Here is an 18,123-nt window from a genome sequence, read left to right as displayed (position 1 = left end):
AGGGAGTGTGGAGGGGTCCCGAAAGTGCTCTGTACCCCAAGAATTGTTAATCTGGCTCTCAATATGGGAGTGCAGTCAACAGAAGGAAAACCACACCACTGAGACCAGCTGCACTGCAAAACGCCTATTGTCAAGGGTTTGGCTTATCAAGGTTTAACCTGCAGGTGATTCAGCTGGGAGCGGGGAATGTAACAGGAGAGCTGCAATTACAGAGTTTATTATGTTTAGATTCCAGTCACTAATTGTAACTAAAGACCCTACCACATGACTGTTGGTCTTGTTACTCCCTGTTCTGCTCTCCCCTTATTACATCATTCTGCCCTCTTGAGCATCCCCGATTTTAATCGCTCCACCATTGGTGGCCGTGCCTTCAGCTCCCGAGGTCTTAAGCTCTGGAATTCCCTCCCTAAATCTCTCTTCCTCTCTTTCCTCCTTTAGGACGCTCCTTATACCAAACCACTTTGACGAAGCTTGTGGTCAACTGCCCTAATACCTCATGTGGCTTGGTATCAAATTTTGTTTGATAGTGCTCCTGTGAAGCGCCTTTGGACTTTTTACTATGTTAAAGGTGCTATATAAATGCAAGTTTTTATTATTGTTGACAGGAGTGGGCTTGATGAACTGACTGAGTCTCCCCAATTCACTCTGTAAAATCTGATGTCCGCATGCTTTGAAAGGGAAGATTTAGTGCAGGGTTCCTATAAGGAACACTGTGTACTTACTCTTAAACAACTAGGCATTTCCTTCTTATTGTTCTTGAATAGTGGCCATAGGACCCTTGGTGGAAGCCCTGTAATTATCTGCTGCAAAGTAGTGGACACACTAAGTGACAGCAGGACAAACGGTGCAGGTTCAAACATGTAAAATGCAACTTTCGGACCAATATCAAGGATTTTACACACAAAAATAAGTTCATTCAAAGGGAGAGTGAATCGGAGCTGCTGTGTTGTAGCCACACCTCCGACCCACACTCCCTTCGATCCCCGCTTCCCTGCTTTTTGCTTGGTATCAATGAATTTATCCTACAGTGTGGTCAGTACTTGGAACGGGCTTCCGGGTGGGATAGTGAAAGTAAAATCCCTGGAATCATTGAAGGAACAGTTAGATGCTGTGATGGAAGAGGGACTGTAGGATCTTTCTGGGCGATGTGCTGGAACGAGATCAATTGCTTCCCTATCTTTTATCTACCTGGTGACACTGAGGTAGGGAATTCATCCAATGCATCCATATCACTGATTAAGGTCGGAAGGTGTATGTTTATTGCTAAGCTTTTTTCTCCACCTTGGTGCCCCGTCCATTACTTGATAAAATGGAACAAAGCTGCTCTAGTGCCATTAAGAAATAGGAGCAAGGGTCGGCCATTTGGCCCCTCGAGCTTGATCCACCATTCAATAAGATCATGGCTGATCAGATCTTGGCCTCAGCTCCACTTCCTTGCCCGCTCCCCATAAACCTTGACTCCCCTATCGTTCAGTTAAGGTTGACTGCACTGTGTCTTCTGCACTGTGTTGGTAAATTAAATTGACAGGCCCTAATGATGGTGCATTTGAATTTCTCAGGCGGAAAGGCAAAGTAAAATGGGCTACCCCCTGAGCTGCCATCGGCCACAGAGTGACCCGGGACCCCGGCTTCTGCTGGGCAGGAAGCGGCAGAGAGGGCCACACCTCAGCGCCGCATGCAACTTTGCCGACACCTTGGTGGCCTGCCGACGGGTCAACGTCAACACGGCCGCCGAGGAGGAGCTGATGACGCTGCAGGGGATCAACCGGACTCTGGCGCACAACATGGTGCTCTACCGCCACAAGATCGGCGGGTTCCGCAAGATCGAGGACGTGGCTCTGGTGACGGGAGTCGGGGCCGCGAAGCTGCAGCAGATCAGGCCAGAGATTTGTGTGAGCGACCGTGAGCCCTCCCAGTCCATCGGAAACCTCTCAAGCTTCGACCTGCTCTCTTCCACCAAACTGAACATCAACAGTGCCTCGGAGGAACAGCTCACGGCCACACTGGGAATGACCGAGGACCTCGCCCATCGTATCGTTCGTCACCGTTCCGTGCACGGGCCTTTCAAGCATGTCAACGATTTACTTCAGGTGAACGGGATGGATGTGTTCTCACTGAGTCCCATCAGATCCAAGCTCACCGTTGCCCTTCCAAGACCTGTCTCCACCTATTCGTGCGCTCGGTTAGGGGACCGGCTCAATCCAATCCTCTCCTTCTACAGCCTACAAAACTTGAGCCTGAACCCCGGGGTCCAGGATACGACCTCCTCCATTCGGCCTCCAGCTGAGGCCTTCACCGGGGTTTTTGATGGAAGGCAGGTCGTCCGTATTGGCAGTTGGAATCTTCAGAGCCTCACCTTGGACAAGGTCAATAATCCAGGAGTGAGGGAAGTCATCTGCTTGACACTGCTGGAAAACGGGTTTGTAATAACATCACTCATTCCTAGAAATACATCAAATTTACAGCACAGAAATAGGCTATTCAGCGTAACTGGTCTATGCCAATGTTAAACTCTAAATTAGTCTGCTCCCACACTCTTCATCTAAGCCTATTAATATATCCTTCTATTCCTTTCTCCCTCATGTGCTTATCTAGCTTCCCCTTAAATGCATCAATTCCCTAAGAACAGACCTGGAATTTCCATGAGGCTTCTCCTGATCTGTTTGAGGGTGCAATAATATAGTTGCTTATTTTACTGGACAAGTGATCCAGAGAACATGAGTTCAAATATCAGCATGGGCAGTTTGAGAATTTGAATTCAGTTTAAGAAAGAATCTGGGAGTAAAAAGCTGGTATCAGTAAAAGTGACCATAAAACTGTCCGATTGTCATCAAACCCAACTCATTATTGCCAGGGCATGTGACTTGGCACAGAACCCAACTGATTCACTGAAGTCCTTTAGGGAAAGAAACCTGCCAGCCTAACCTAGTCTGGCTTCAGTCCCACACCAACATGGTTGACTCTTAATTGCTCTCTGAAATGACCTAGCAAGCCACTCAGATGAGATAGGCAATAAATGCCAACCTTGCCAATGAAGCCCACATCCCAAATAAATAATGAAATAATATATCTCCCACTAAAACTTCAGTGAAAACCCTGGAGAAACAGTATAAAGGTCCATGTATGGTGGGAGATCAGGAGAATGCCATGGAAACTACCCCAGAGTTTTCAGATTTATGCTCCGTGATTAGGGCAAGGGAGTTGTTGAAGGCAAATCATTTGTTAACGCTCCGCTCTGCTCAAAAACCACCGTTTTCATTGCTTCTGAAATCTTTTATGTAAATTTACAGTATTGGGGCAGGAAATAGGACCACAGCTAATAAGAGCATAAGAATTAGGAGCAGGAGTAGACCGTACGGCCCCTTGAGCCTGCTCCACCATTCAGATCATGGCTGATCTTCAACCTCAACTCCACTTTCCCGTCCGATCTCCATATCCCTTGATTCCCCTAGAGTCCAGAAATCTATCGCTCTCAGCCTTGAATATACTCAACAACCGAGCATCTGCAGCCCTCTGGGGTAGAGAATGCAAAGAGAAGAAATCTCTAGGAATTGTCATTGGGATCTGTGCCAAGTCTCATGCCCTGACAATAATGGGTGTGAGAATGCATTTCTGTGGCACTGGCAAACTGCGTTTGTGCACTGTTTAACACATCATTAATCAGTTTGAAATAGGGCGTAAGTTTGGCCTCAACGGAAGCCTGTCCAGATCGCCGAGGGAACCGCCCTGTGAAAGCTGCTTAAACAGGGCGGTAGGTGAGCACTCTGCAAAGGAAGGTAAGTTCTTTACTTTTTTTTAAAATTGTAAAATGGTGATAAACTGTAAAACTATCTTGGGAATGTTTTTTTAACTTTTTTTGTGAAATTTTTTTTTTAAGTTTCCCCCCCCTCCTGAGGCCCACTCTCGGAGTAAATTTTTAAAAACATTTTAAGACTCGCCAGTTTCACTTAGATTCACCTTTAACCGCCAAGAAACCTCCGAGAATACTGGTGCAAGATCCATTTTCTTGCCGGGCGATTATTTTGACCTTAATTATGGAAATTCTCACCAGCGTTAGTTGCAAAACAGTAGCGATTTATCTAGGCGGCAATCGGGCATTGGGGGCTCTCGGGAAAATCTAGCCCTGAGGGTTTTAACAGGATTGGAGGAGGAGGGAGATAACTTTCAGAACTGTCCTCTAACTCGTACAGATCACCACATTCGGTAAGATATTATTAATGTCAAAGTTCACAACACATGAAGCTGAACACCCGCTGGGGTACCTCCGATCTCCAGCCGCAACTTCAGTGGGCAATCTGTGGAACCCCTACACTCCCTCCTCACTCCTTCCCCAGAGAAACAGTGTGAGTGAACTGGCCACTTCTCTGGGGAGCTCTGCAGGTCATTGAGTTATGGAGACAGGTGTAGAATTTACATCTATTCCAATTAGCACAAGGGTCACAGGGAATACGGTTCCCGTTTTCCCTGTAGAACTTCAACTTCTCCACCCCGATCTGCACTTGGTCCCACACATCCATCAGCCCCTGTCCTCGCCAATGCCCACTGGCTCCCAACCCACTGAATTCAACATGCTTGAGCTCATTTACAAATCCCTCCACCGCCTCGTCTCACCCTGCCTCTGCAACTTGCTGCAGCCCCGAGGCCCAGCCTGTGACCTACCGTCCAGCCTCTCTGAGCTCTTGGGGATCCCACTCTCTCAACATTGCTCACTTGGTCTTCTGGGCCCACCCTCTAGAATTTCCCCCCCTAAATGTCTTTGCCTCACTGGGGGTGAAATCAATGGAAAGGAAAACCAGGCGGGGTGTCTAGCGGGCGGCTGATCCAGTATCGTCCATTTTTGCCCGGCCGTTTAGATTGTGACTTTGGCCAACTCTCCTGAGTCACTCTCCACTCGGTCAGTCTCACTCCTCTGAGAAGCACCTTGGGGAATTTTGTTGCATTAAAGCCTCAACACTAGCTGAATGGGTATGGTACCATAATGGTTCTGTCACTGGACTAATGATTTGGAGATGTGAGTTCAGATCCCACGGCAACTGGGGAATTTAAATTCAGTTAATAAATAAATCTGGAATACAAAAAAAGCTAGTATCAGTAATTGTGACCATGAAACTACTGGATTGTCAGAAAAATCCATCTGTTTCACAAATGTCCTTTAGGGAAGGAAATCTGCTGCTCTTACCTGGTCTATCCATTTATGTGACTCAAGACCCACAGCAATGTGGTTGACTCCTAACTGCCCGCTGAAATGGCCTGTATAAGGCTCACCATCACCTTCTAAAGGGCAATTAACATTGGGCAATAAATGCTGGCCTTGCTGGTGACGCCCACATCCCGCAAACGAATAAATAAAAAAAAATAGAAATGCAAGTTTTTGAATTTAGAGAGTCATTTTGGAAAGAAAAAAACAGGATGGGAGAACAGTGGGACATGATTATAACACAGCCTAAACTTTGCGCAAGGAATGACTTTTCCACACTAAGAGTAGCTGGCTTATAAAAAGAACAGTGAAAGAATATTTGCATTTACACGACGCCTTATCACTTTTTGAAGTGCAGTAACTGTTACATCCTTTTTTTGTTCCGGGATGTGGCAAGGCCAGCATTGACTGCCCATCCCTACCTCCACATCCTCTCTCTCCAGCCCTGGCACACAGTGACTGCAGTGGGTCCTATCTACAAGGTGCACTGTAGCAACTCGTCAGAGCTTCTTCGACAGCATCTCCCAAACCTACGACCTCTACCACCGAGAAGGACAAGGGCAGCAGGTGCATGGGAACACCACCACCTCACGTTCACTTCCAAGTCATACACCATCCTGCCTTGGAAATATATCGCTGTTCCTTCATAGTCGCTGGGTCAAAATCCTGGAACTCCCTATATAACAGCACTGTGGGAGCACCTTCACCACAAGGACTGCAGTGGTTCAAGAAGGCGACTCACCACCACCTTCTCGAGGGCGACTAGGGATGGGCAATAAATGCTGGCCTTGCCAGTGACGCCCACAACCCAAGAATGAATTTTTTTTTAAAGTACAGGGCCATGAGTAGGGATGGGTAGAAAATAATATTTTTCAGTTTCCTTATAACTCAAGCTACCAGTGCCCGAATTGGGATCCGGGTCATGAATGCCTGAGGCCTACTCAGATGTACACAACCCTGCTGAGCAGAGCCAGATGGGCCTTCACTGCTGCCCCTCTACACTGTTTACCAGGTTGCTCTGGTAGGAAAGATATGTGGAGAGGAGGAGGAAATCACATTAAAAGTACAAAACCTATTAAGCCGGATCATGTGGCTTGCTGAAGCTGGGTCGTGAACACGTCACGAAATAAAACTGGCACTGCCCCTCCCCAACCCTCTGACACTGCAGCCTCGGTGGCGTATGTATATCATTCTATATATTATGAAGCATTGATTTTAATTTTAGCTGGTGTTGGGGGCACGGAACACTTTCCATTGGGACACCCAGGGGCAGATGTTCCTCTTGGGGCCCCTATGATGGTGCAACAAGGCTCTAAAATACTTGTGTCTAACTTGGCCCCATGGCTTCTGCCCCTGACCTCGGTCGGTTTTCCAAAGACAGGGTCACAAGCATAATTTAGGCAAGTGCCCGGCGGTGTACCCGCTGGCGGCACTTTGCCCCCCACGGGTGGGTTGGGGGTGGGAAATGGTTGCAGCACCTGTTTGCAAGTGTAGTGTGGCCAATGGCCTCAGCAGAACAAATATATAAACATAAATGTTTTTAAATCTCTGCCTTGTTTTCTGCAATCAATCACGCTGTGATCGATTGCTCTGGGAGCGTCGGCCCTTTTAATGTCTAAATCCCCTCTGTACTATAGTCCTTTAAAGTTTGTGGTTGAACCACTACTCAAGGTTTCCACCCACTCTAACTCCAGCAGTATCGCAGACCGAGGCAGGGGCCTTGGTCCCACCGACTCTGGGAGCCCCCGGTTGGCCTTGTAAGGGCCAGAACACCTGCCCTCTTACAGGACCAATGACTTCGAGAAGGGAGGGCTCGGGATGGGGACTCCATTTGCCAGGAGTTTCTGCTTCCTCAGCTTATGATGTAAGATTGTATAAAATGGGCCTTTGCTCTCTGGAGTTTAGAAAAATGAGGGGTGATCTCATTGAAACGTACAAGATTCTGAAGGGATTGACAGGGTAAATGCTGAGAGGTTGTTTCCCCTGGCTGAAGTGTCTAGAACTAGGGCCAAATTCTCAGGATAAGGGGTAGGCCATTTCAGACAGAGATGAGGAGGAATTTCTTCACTCAGAGGGTTGTGGATCTTTGGAATTCTCTGCCTTAGAGGGCTGTGGATGCTGAGTCTCTTGAGTATATTCAAGGCTGAGATCGCTAGATTTTTGGAGTCTAGGGGAATCACGGGATATGGAGACCGGGTGGGAAAGTGGAGTTGAGGTCAATGATCAGCCATGATCCTATTGAATGGTGGAGCAGGCTCGAGGGGCCGTAGGGCCTACTCCTGCTCCTATTCCTTATGTTCTTATTCGGGACCTGGTGTATTACTGAGGTACCAGAGGTAGCAGCAACTACACTGACATCCTGGAATCCAGCCTGTCCATGTATATTTTGTCCAAAATCCCCATTGTCCCCATTATAGAATCTCCTTGAGGCTGTTAACTGTCTTGGGGTCTGTGTTTTGCTGAGCCATTCCGCTGTGTGGCCAACAACCAGACTGGGGCCATCTCACACAAAGGTGCCCTTTTTAATTGCCTGCAGTTTTTATATAAAAGCAGAATCACATGTCTGTGATATTTTATGTCCCTTCCCTGTGGCATCAGATGAAATGATGTAACAATCCCTTTGTGCTGGGGTGAGGTACTGCTCAATGCTGCACAGTTATCTCTCACAGTTATTTTTAATAGGTTTTGCATTTATGCTTTATTTCCTGCCTATATTTCTGTTCTAAAACCATGCCATGCATTTTGGAATATCACTATATCCACCATCAACTAAACTGAAATAATTTAAGACAAACAGAGTGAGTATGAACTCTGCGTCCCTCCAACTCTGGCCTCTAGTGCATCCCCAATTTTCGTCGCCCCTTCATTTACGGACATATTTTCATCTGTCTAGATCCTAAGCTCTGGAATTTGCTTCTTAAACCTCTTCGCCTCTCTCTCCTCCTTTAGGACACTCCTTAAATCCTACCTGTTTGACCAAGCTTTTGGTCACCTGTCCCAACATCTTATGTGAATCGGTGTTAATTTTTGACTAATAACGCTCCTGTGAAGCACCTTGGGACATTTTACTATGTTAAAGGCGCTATATAAATGCAATTTATTGTTGTTGGTGGTGGAAAAGTGTGATGTCATTCACCTCCGTGATTGGGATTTGCATCCTGTCCTGAACCATCAGTGAAAATCCCTTCTACCTGCTGCCGGTAAATGGATTTGGATGGGCCCCAATCACACTTAATACAGTACAAACTGGAACTGTGGGCAATGCAACTATCAGGCGCGGTTAAGGCATTCCCTTAAGACAGGATAAAGGCAGATGCACCATAGTCCATGCCTGACCTTAATCAGACAGGCTGTACTCTGCATTCAATCCGTGCTGTACCTGAGACTTTAGGCAACATATTTTAGACAGTTATTCATTTTCCTAAATAGGCTGATGATAACACAAGAGTGTTGCATCATCACAACACAAGGCAGGTGCTAAGAGCTGTATAAAAGGTGTGGTTCAATCAGAATTCATTTTGCTTATGCCAGCTGCACTTACCTAGAAAACAGACATTGGGAAATGAAGGAGATCCTGATTCCAGAAGTGGAAAAAGATTGGGGTATTTGATAATGCTTGGTATGTGTCTTATAACGAGACCAAGCTAGGAGTTCCCCGCCCGCTCCACATAACCCTTTTTGCCTGCCTCCTTTTTTAAATATGTCCTGCAATAGAGTACGCTGTACAAGGGATGGGAGCAGAAGTTAAACTAGTGTTAGTTTTATTTGGTTTATGTACAAATGAGAATAGCTCTTAACTCCTTTCTGGTACTTCTATTTAGATGTCATTCCCTCCCCCCTCTGCCTGGCAATATTCCGAAGGTATTGTTGCCCTTACCTTCCCTTTTCCTAAGTGTAGCAAGTCATGCAAGATACAGTAATCCAAATGGCTTGGTCTGATTGTTCTTTATATGAGTGTACAGTGAGCTATTCGGCTGTGTGGGCCATCTCAGCCAGACCCAATCCTGTCCTCACCCGGGTCCACACACAATCACTTCCCTCCCCGAACCCACAGAAGCCAAAACCACAGTGACTAGCCACCATCTTGAAACACTCCTTGATGGCGATTAAATGCATTGAGCTGTTATGCATCCAAAATATTGAAGTTATTGGCTACTGTACATAAAAAATGCCATTTCTTTGCCTCCGTTCCATACAAGGTATTACATTCGAAGAGGATTAATACAACAGATGTGCAGCAGTAGTGGAGAGGAGGAAAAGATGTAATGTTACCCCTGGCCATGAGGCACTAGTGTTGTGGTGCTAGTGTGAAAGACCTACAACATTCAGACACTGAGGTAGCAGTGTAAGAAGCCTGGAATTCACAATCAGTGGCGAGAGATAGTGATAGCTCAACTTTAGAGAGAATGAAAAAGTCTCCTTTTGTCCAGGAATGTGCGACTCATGACAATAAAAGGTACCTGAATGAGTTAGTGCTTCCTGCAGACTACCAAACAGATAATCATTTGCCTCACTTTGAATTGGCAATCAAGCTCTCTTCAATGCAATCTCACAGCCCATTTTTGGATTACGATCCTGCCCCCAGTTTCCTTGGGTTGGAAATCCATCTCCAACATGTCTCCCTCACTCTCTGAAGTCCTTTCGTAGTTCCTATGTATTTCCTCTATAGCAGTGGCCATTGTTGGGTGGCCAATTTGTGTGCCCCCCTCCCGCAGTGCATTGGCAACTGTCGCAATCCCAGGATCTTTTTTCTTTTTGTTCCTTCTCCCATGTTTAATGACTTCTGCCTCTGCGTACTTCCCAACATAAGACCTAATTTTACGACCCAAACTAGTCCTGGATCTGGTTTCGTAAACAAAAATCTAAACAAAAATAAAAGAAGATCAAAACAAGCTTAATGGAGTAGTTGAGGTGAATTGCATAGATGCATTTAAAGGCAAGCTAGATAACTACATGAGGGAGAAAGGAATAGAAGGGTTTGCTGATGGGATTAGCTTAAGTAGGGTAGGGTGGGAGAAGGCTCGTGTGGAGCAGAAATACTGGCACAGACCAGTTGGGCCGAATGGCCTGTTTCTGTGCTGTACATGCTATGTACTTCCATGCACGTTTCCTTGTCAAGGGGCTCATTTGGCTTCATGTCAGCTTGTGTGTGTTGCAGAATCAAGCTATTGGCGATACAGGAGGTGCTGCATGAAGATGCTTTAGATAAGGTAAATCCCCACCTGTTTGCTTTGTTTAGTTTTACAGGTGGAATGTTTTCACTGTAAACACAACAAAGGCCTCGTCTGTGGAAATACTCTAACAGCTTACTCATTTTAAAGGGGAATTTTCCTCGGCAGTTTCCGCCAAGCCTGAGAATTATTTTCACTAGGTACTTTTCCCCAATGTTCCGGCCTTATTGTGCAGACTAACACTAATGTGGTGGGACATTTTCAATTCAAAGCCCCTCACTATCAGTGGTGGGATGTGGCTGGAGGTCATGGTATATGACCTTGCAGTCAAGTATTCCTGTTATTTTTGGGTTAGCTTGTAATGGTCACGTGTTGCACTATGAACTTTGGCCTGCTGAGTGTTTCCAGCATTTTCTCTTTGAAATGTGCAATGTTCAGCTACTGAATAAACTGTGACAGACACCACGCGAGACCGACGCACAATCGGGAGCTCACTGACCTCTCGCTCACTGAAAGGTTTAATCACAAAGTAAATTCATTCTGGTTTCAAAGCCATCAGGATCATTATTCCTAAATATTAAAAAAACACATTCGGGAAGAGGTCCAACTTCTGGCCGAGATGCACGCGAAGTCACTGAAGGGTTCACACTGCCCGGTCACAACCAGCCCCGGTAGGCCGGAACCATATAAAGGTTCGGGCCTCATCCAAACACAGGCCCCAAAGCAACATGCCGCTTGTGTGGGGGGGGGGGGGGTGGGAAATCATCCGGTTCCCACAGTGAGGCGGCTGGCAGGTTGGGCCTGGATGGAAAGGGGAGGCAATCATAAGGGGTGAGAGCAGACATCCAGAGGGCTGGGAGTGACGGAGAGGCACTCCAGAGAAGCACAATCCCATGGGGAGGGAGGAGACAATCCTGGGGGGGAAGGCGGGGGAGAGGGAATCTCAAGGTGGAGGGGGCGTGGAGAGGCAATCAGTGGGGTGGGGATGGAAGGTGGGGGGGGCTATTGAGGCGAGCAGTAATCCAGGGGGGATCAAACCCGGGGAGGCTATCCTGGGGGTGGGGGGGTGGGGGCTGAGGCAATCGTTGGGGGTGGGAGGGGAAGCGTAGTGAGGGGAGCGGAAATCCCAGGGGGAGGCTATCCCGGGGTGGGGTAGCGGGGAGAGAAGTAATCCTGGAGGGCGGGGTTAGAGGCAATCCCTGTGTGGGTGGGTGGAGCGGGGCAGTCCCATGGGTTGGAGGGGGGGGCCTTTTTGTTGCACTCCTTCTCTTCCTGGGCCCACAAAACTTAAAGATAAAGCATTCTTGGAGCCCTTTCTTCAGCAGCCTTTTAATGTGAGAAACTTGAGATGTCTGCAAGTTCATGGGAAAGGGGATTTAAACTTTATTGGGGCCGAAATTGCCCTTTCTTATCGCTCCATTAGCGCCTCCGGGGCCGCTAACGGGATGCAATGAAGTTTTCGCCTGGGCAAGGGGGTGATTACGCCTCCCGGAAAATTGCCGGGGAGGTTTGAGGGAGCGATGTGCTGTTAGCACTGCACCGTGCCATGCCCCACGCTGGCCCACACCTGGTGATGACGCCCCCACCGCTGTGCGCGCCGACCCCTTACCGCCCCGCGTCGACCTCTTACTCCCCCCGCCGACCTCTTACCGCCCCACGCCGACCCCTTACTCCCCCCGGCGACCCCTTACTCCCCCCGCCAACCCCTTACTCCCCCCGGCGACCCCTTACGCCCCCCGCCGACCCCTTACTCCCCCCGGCGACCCCTTACTCCCCCCGGCGACCCCTTACGCCCCCCGCCAACCCCTTACTCCCCCCGCCGACCCCTTACTCCCCCCGGCGACCCCTTACTCCCCCCGCCGATCCCTTACTGCCCCCCGGCGATCCCTTACTCCCCCCGCCGATCCCTTACTGTCCCCCGGCGATCCCTTACTGCCCCCCGCCGATCCCTTACTGCCCCCTGGCGACCCCTTACTCCCCCCACCGCGACCCCTTACTTCCTCCGCCAACCCCTTACTCCTTCCCGGCGACCCCTTACTCCCCCCCGGCGACCCCTTACTCCCCCCGCCGACCCCTTTGCGCTCCGCGCTGACCCCCTACTGCCCCACCCCAACCCCTTACTCCCCCCGCCGACCCCTTACCGCCCTGCATCAACCTCTTACTCCCCCCGCCGACCCCTTACCGCCCCACGCCAACCCCTTACCGCCCCACGCCAACCCCTTACCGCCCCACGCCAACCCCTTACCGCCCCGCGCCGACCCCTTTCCGTCCCCCGCTGACCCCTTTGCGCCTCGCGCCGACCCCCTACCACCCCACGCCAACTCCTTACCGCCCCGCGCCAACTCCTTACCGCCCCACGCCAACTCCTTACCGCCCCACGCCAACTCCTTACCACCCCACGCCAACTCCTTACCACCCCACGCCAACTCCTTACCACCCCACGCCAACTCCTTACCGCCCCGCGCCAACTCCTTACCGCCCCACGCCAACTCCTTACCACCCCACGCCAACTCCTTACCGCCCCGCGCCAACTCCTTACCGCCCCACGCCAACTCCTTACCGCCCCACGCCAACTCTTACCGCCCCACACCAACTCCTTACCGCCCCACGCCAACTCCTTACCGCCCCACGCCAACTCCTTACCGCCCCACGCCAACTCCTTACCGCCCCGCGCCAACTCCTTACCGCCCCACGCCAACTCCTTACCGCCCCACGCCAACTCCTTACCGCCCCGCGCCAACTCCTTACCGCCCCACGCCAACTCCTTACCGCCCCACGCCAACTCCTTACCGCCCCACGCCAACTCCTTACCGCCCCACACCAACTCCTTACCACCCCCGCCGACCCCTTACCGCCCCGCGCCGACCCCTTTGCGCCCCATGGGCCGTGTGGATGGCGCGGCACTTGGCGCAATGCTCCCGCCCCAGGAGACAGCGATCCGTATCCTTAGAGAGGCGCAGGTTCCCAATTCTGACTTTTATCACCCGGCCTGGAAGTTTATCGCCCCCGATCGGGTACATGGGGCAATTTCGGCCCCTATATATCTGTATTTTCCAGCGGCTCCAAGTTATGCTTTTAAGTGACCCTCAAAGGCAAGATGCTTGGGCATTTCTTTCTTAAGGGGCTGGCGAGTGTTTCCAACAGAATCTCCTCTCAGCAGATGAAATAAGTGAGTGGGTGACAGAGAAGAAGGAGTGGGATTGATGCACCAAGTGACCTTTTCTAGTTTAACGTGTCCACCTGGTATGTTTTACACAAACAGACTCTCCACAACCACCTCAATAATTTCCTTCATGTTACATTCCTTCCATCTTAAATTTTGTTGGAATAAATTTAGCTCCATTGACCTTTCACCTCAGTGGCCTAAGATACGCAATCCACAAGTGGTCTCATTGTACAAGTATCTGTCCGGAATTTGGTTCAGTCACCCGCTGCCACTGAATGTGTTCTCTTCTCATGATTAATTGGATTCCAAGCATGTGTCGCACCCGTTGAAAATCAATCTGCTGCTAAATGCAGATGTAAAATATTTATCACGCCTTTGAATAATTGAGCAGTGTTGAGCTGCACTGCTGTCTGTCACAGGCGCATGTTGCTGCTGCTCTGTCTCCTACAGTAAATCCTGGCTACAGTGGGACCCAAAGCTGCAGCGCTCATTGGTTCTGTAACTATTTCAATCAACAAGGCTTTAAAGAGAGAGAGAGAGACGGGCTTAAATCTTTCACTTCAGCGTTCCCCACACCCTGGGAGCGCAGATCAGGAAATTCCACATTCTTGGCCAATGATTTTTCAACCGCAGTGTAGGAATTTCCTGATCTGTGGTCTCAGTATGTGACCAAAACACTAAAGTGGGAAATTTTTGGGGGTGGCGGTTTCCAATGCATTTAGCTCCTCCATTGATGCCACCAACTCCTTGCTGGGGGATGCAGTTCTATGGCCAACAACTGCCCCCTGGCACCTTGCCCAAGTGACCATTCATCATGATTTAGCCTATCCAGTGAGTCCCAGCTGGCTATTACACCGTGGGGAGAATCACAGCTGTGCCTGCAACTGTCCCCGAGATCGGCACAAGACCAGCAGGAATCACCAGACTGATTCCTGGGATGGCAGGACTGATATATGAAGAAAGACTGGATCGACTAGGCTTATGTTCACGGGAATTTAGAAGAATGAGAGGGGATCTCATAGAAATATATAAAATTCTGACGGGATTGGACAGGTCAGATGTAGGAAGAATGTTCCCGATGTTGGGGAAGTCCAGAACCAGGGGTCACAGTCTAAGGATAAGGGGTAAGCCATTTAGGACCAAGATGAGGAGAAACTTCTTCACAGAGAATTGTGAATCTGTGTAATTCTCTACCACAGAAAGTTATTGAGGCCAGTTCGTTAGATATATTCAAAAGGGAGTTAGATGTGGCCTTTACGGCTAAAGGGATCAAGGGGTATGGAGAGAAAGGAGGAATGGGGTACTGAAGTTGCATGATCAGCCATGATCATATTGAATGGTGGTGCAGGCTCGAAGGGCCGAATGGCCTACTCCTGCATCTATTTTCTATGTTTCTATGTTTCTATGTTTGGCTCATGATAGGGGTGGGCAGAACCGCCCCTATCTCAGGAAAACTGAGAGCAGTCGCAGCAAACTAAAGCTGACCTGGCTGAGATCCGCTGAACCAGCACAGATAGGCAATCAAACCCAGAACCTTCATGATCCGAGTGCCTCACACAGTACCCCGAGTGGTTCGTACAACACAAGGCGGTCTGTTTACAAAATGAGGCACAGGGAGTACCACACGGTATAATCCTTATCCTGTTAGCAGTCAGGGCTTGCAAATGGTTCAACGTCAAATACCATCAGTGACGCATAGAAACCTAGGCAGCTCCTCCCTGCACCGTCACCAGGAGCCAAAGCTCTACAACGTCCCTCCCTGGCCTCGTGTGGATTTTTCTCGCAGTTCCTGTTTTGAAGTTCTCATCATTAACAAGCTCCTCTTATCAACCGGCCTGCCCTGGAGTGACTCCCAGACTGGAGGGAGAAAGTCGGGAGAATCCCTTCAGTGAGTCTGCTCCACAGACAGATATCTCCTCACTGGATGCCGCAAGGGTCCGTCCAGGGATTAATCTCTCCATTTATTTCCCAGCTCTCTTTTTTGCAAAACCAGCTTTGGTCTATTTCAAAGCAGTTTTAAAACAAACTGAAGTGCTTGGCCAGGACGAGGCTACTGAGCGGAGGTGCCTGTTGCATACAGCCGATGCAATGTTGGAAGTTGCCCATCTAAGGAGGAATCCTATTAACGAAGATTATTAAAATATCTCCATACAATGGTGCAGTATATTGGTCACATTTTTAACCCCCTTCCCCCCACCGGCGCCCCCAACCTTTGCTGCATGCTGAATCTTAGCCTTGTTGCCATGAGGGACCACCGAGTGGAGACGAAGCACTTCCACACACAGAGGAGAGGGAATTATCAGGTTTACTTCACCTCCTTGCCTCTCCCACCATCTCAACCCTTCCCCCTTGTGACTGGTTACAAAACATCAATGGGAAAGGTCTTGGAGAAGGTTGCCCTCCAGTCCTGTTGCCGTGTGTTGTGGGAGCAGGACAGGGCCAGAGAGGGAAGGAGAGAAAAAAAACAAATCATTGTCTCCCACTCAACAACAAATTAATTATCAACGGTAGGGAGGAACTCTCTGGATCAGTACCAGTCAGTGATTGGACAAAAGGGATTTGGTGGGTCAGTACCAGTCAGTGATTGGACAGGAGGGATTTGGTGGGTCAGTACCAGTCAGTGATTGGATAGGAGGGATTTGGTGGGTCAGTACCAGTCAGTGATTGTACAGGAGGGATTCGATGGGTCAGTACCTGTCGGTGATTGGACAGGAGGGATTTGGTGGGTCAGTACCAGTCAGTGATTGGACAGGAGGGATTTGGTGGGTCAGTACCTGTTAGTGATTGGACAGGAGGGATTTGGTGGGTCAGTACCTGTCGGTGATTGGATAGGAGGGTTTGGTGGGTCAGTACCTGTCAGTTTTGATCAGTTGGTAGCACTTTTACCTCCATATTGGAAAGTTTTACTATATAACCTGGGCTGACACTCTACAACATTACTGACAAGTGCTGTGATGTCAGAGATGCCATCCTTGGAATGAGAAGATGAACCAAGTTCCGAACTGGCCTCTCGAGTGGATGTTAGTGATTCCATGGCTTGATTCAAAGAAGAGCAGGGTGTTCTCCCGGTCAACTAGCCAGCACTCATTCCTTAAGTAACACCATCTAAAAGGGATTCAAAGGGTCATTTATTTCACTACTGTCTATGGGAACTTACTACGTGCAAAATGATGGGTTGTGCTTCCCTTCATAACATTGACGGCACTTGAAATGAATTGTACGTGAAGTGTTTTGAAATGTTTGTTCGAGGCTCGACAAGGAGTCCCATAAATATAAGTCTTTATTATTTACTTATCCGTAGAGCTACTATGCCCATCAACATCTCCCTCCAGTAAGTAAGCACCATCACATTATTAGTCAGCTTCAATGTTTCTTTTCCCCAGATATGCCTGGAGCTGGAGAAACCCACCATTGCTACAGTGCAGGAGTGGAAAGGGGATCGCGGCAGCTGGAAGTATGTTGTGTTGGACACCCCACCAGGACAGGAAAAACAGGTATCCTCACGAGCAAAATTATTTGCCCAAATTATCATTCCCACCCGAAACAAACAAACAATAAACTTATATATATATCATGTCTTTAACGTAGTAAAATGTCCCAAGGCGCTTCAAAAGAGCGTTACCAGAAAAAAATCTGACACAGCGCCATATAAGGAGATATTAGGACAAGTGAGCAAAAGCTTTGTCACAGAGGTAGATTTTAGGGAGTGTTTTAAAGGAGGAGAGAAAGGTGGCGTGGTTTCGGAAGGAAAATCCAGAGCTTAGGGCCCAAGCAACTGAAACCTCGACCGCCAGTGGTGGAGTGATTAAAATCAGGGATGTGCAAGAGGCCAGAATTGGAGGAGCTCTGAGATCTCGGAGGGTTGTAGGGTTGGAAGAGATTATGGAGATAGGGAGGGGCGAGGCCATGGAGGGATACCCCATAGTGTTTGGCTAAGTGTTTGGATAGAAGTGCAAGACCGCATTGGTTTTACCCTGAAATCACGTTATTTTTAAGCACTGTAAAGGCCAAAAAATTGGTTAAATGTAGGACAAGTAGATAATACATATTAAAAAAAAACATATGGGATCCTAAGTTTTATAAACAGTGAACAAAAGCAAAAGAGGTGAAACTAAACCTACGTAAATCATTGGTTCGACTGTAGTTGGAATATTGGGATAGAATTTCCATGGAGGTTCAGTGGTAGATCAGCAGAAACCTTTTTGTTTATTCGTTCTGGGATGTGGGCATCGCTGGCAAGGAGAGCATTTATTGCCCATTCCTAATTGCCCCTTGAGAAGCTGATGGTGAGCCGTTGCCTTGAATCGCTGCTGTCTGTGCGGTGAAGGTACTCCCACAATACTGTTAGGGAGGGAGCTCCAGGATTTTGACCCAACGACGATGAAGGAACGGTGATGTACTTTCAAGTGAGAATGGTGTAGGGGAACTTTCAGGTGATGGGGCTCCCATGCGCCTGCTGCCCTTGTCCTTCTAGGTAGTAGAGGTCGCAGGATTGCGAGGTGCTGCCAAAGGTGCCTTGGCGAATTGCTGCAGTGTATCTTATAGATGGTACACACTGCAGCCACGGTGGTGGAGGGAGTGAATGTTGA

The 18,123-nt window shown here is 48.8% G+C and overlaps 1 protein-coding gene across 1 annotated transcript in view; it reads left to right on the top strand.

Annotated features, from left to right (window-relative positions):
• Positions 1–1,577: 1,577 nt before the first annotated feature.
• LOC139278147 (endonuclease/exonuclease/phosphatase family domain-containing protein 1-like) overlaps positions 1,578–18,123 on the top strand; it is a 30,323-nt gene continuing 13,777 nt past the window's right edge. Inside the window, exons 1-3 of the mRNA XM_070896803.1 lie at positions 1,578–2,419; positions 10,356–10,407; positions 16,918–17,028. Of these exons, the coding sequence (XP_070752904.1) occupies positions 1,578–2,419; positions 10,356–10,407; positions 16,918–17,028 (1,005 nt within the window). The remainder of the gene's footprint in view (positions 2,420–10,355; positions 10,408–16,917; positions 17,029–18,123) is intronic.

This window comes from Pristiophorus japonicus, chromosome 13, assembly GCF_044704955.1.
Source record: "Pristiophorus japonicus isolate sPriJap1 chromosome 13, sPriJap1.hap1, whole genome shotgun sequence".
Taxonomy (NCBI): Eukaryota; Metazoa; Chordata; class Chondrichthyes; family Pristiophoridae; genus Pristiophorus; species Pristiophorus japonicus.
This window is presented reverse-complemented; position numbering and strand designations above follow the sequence as displayed.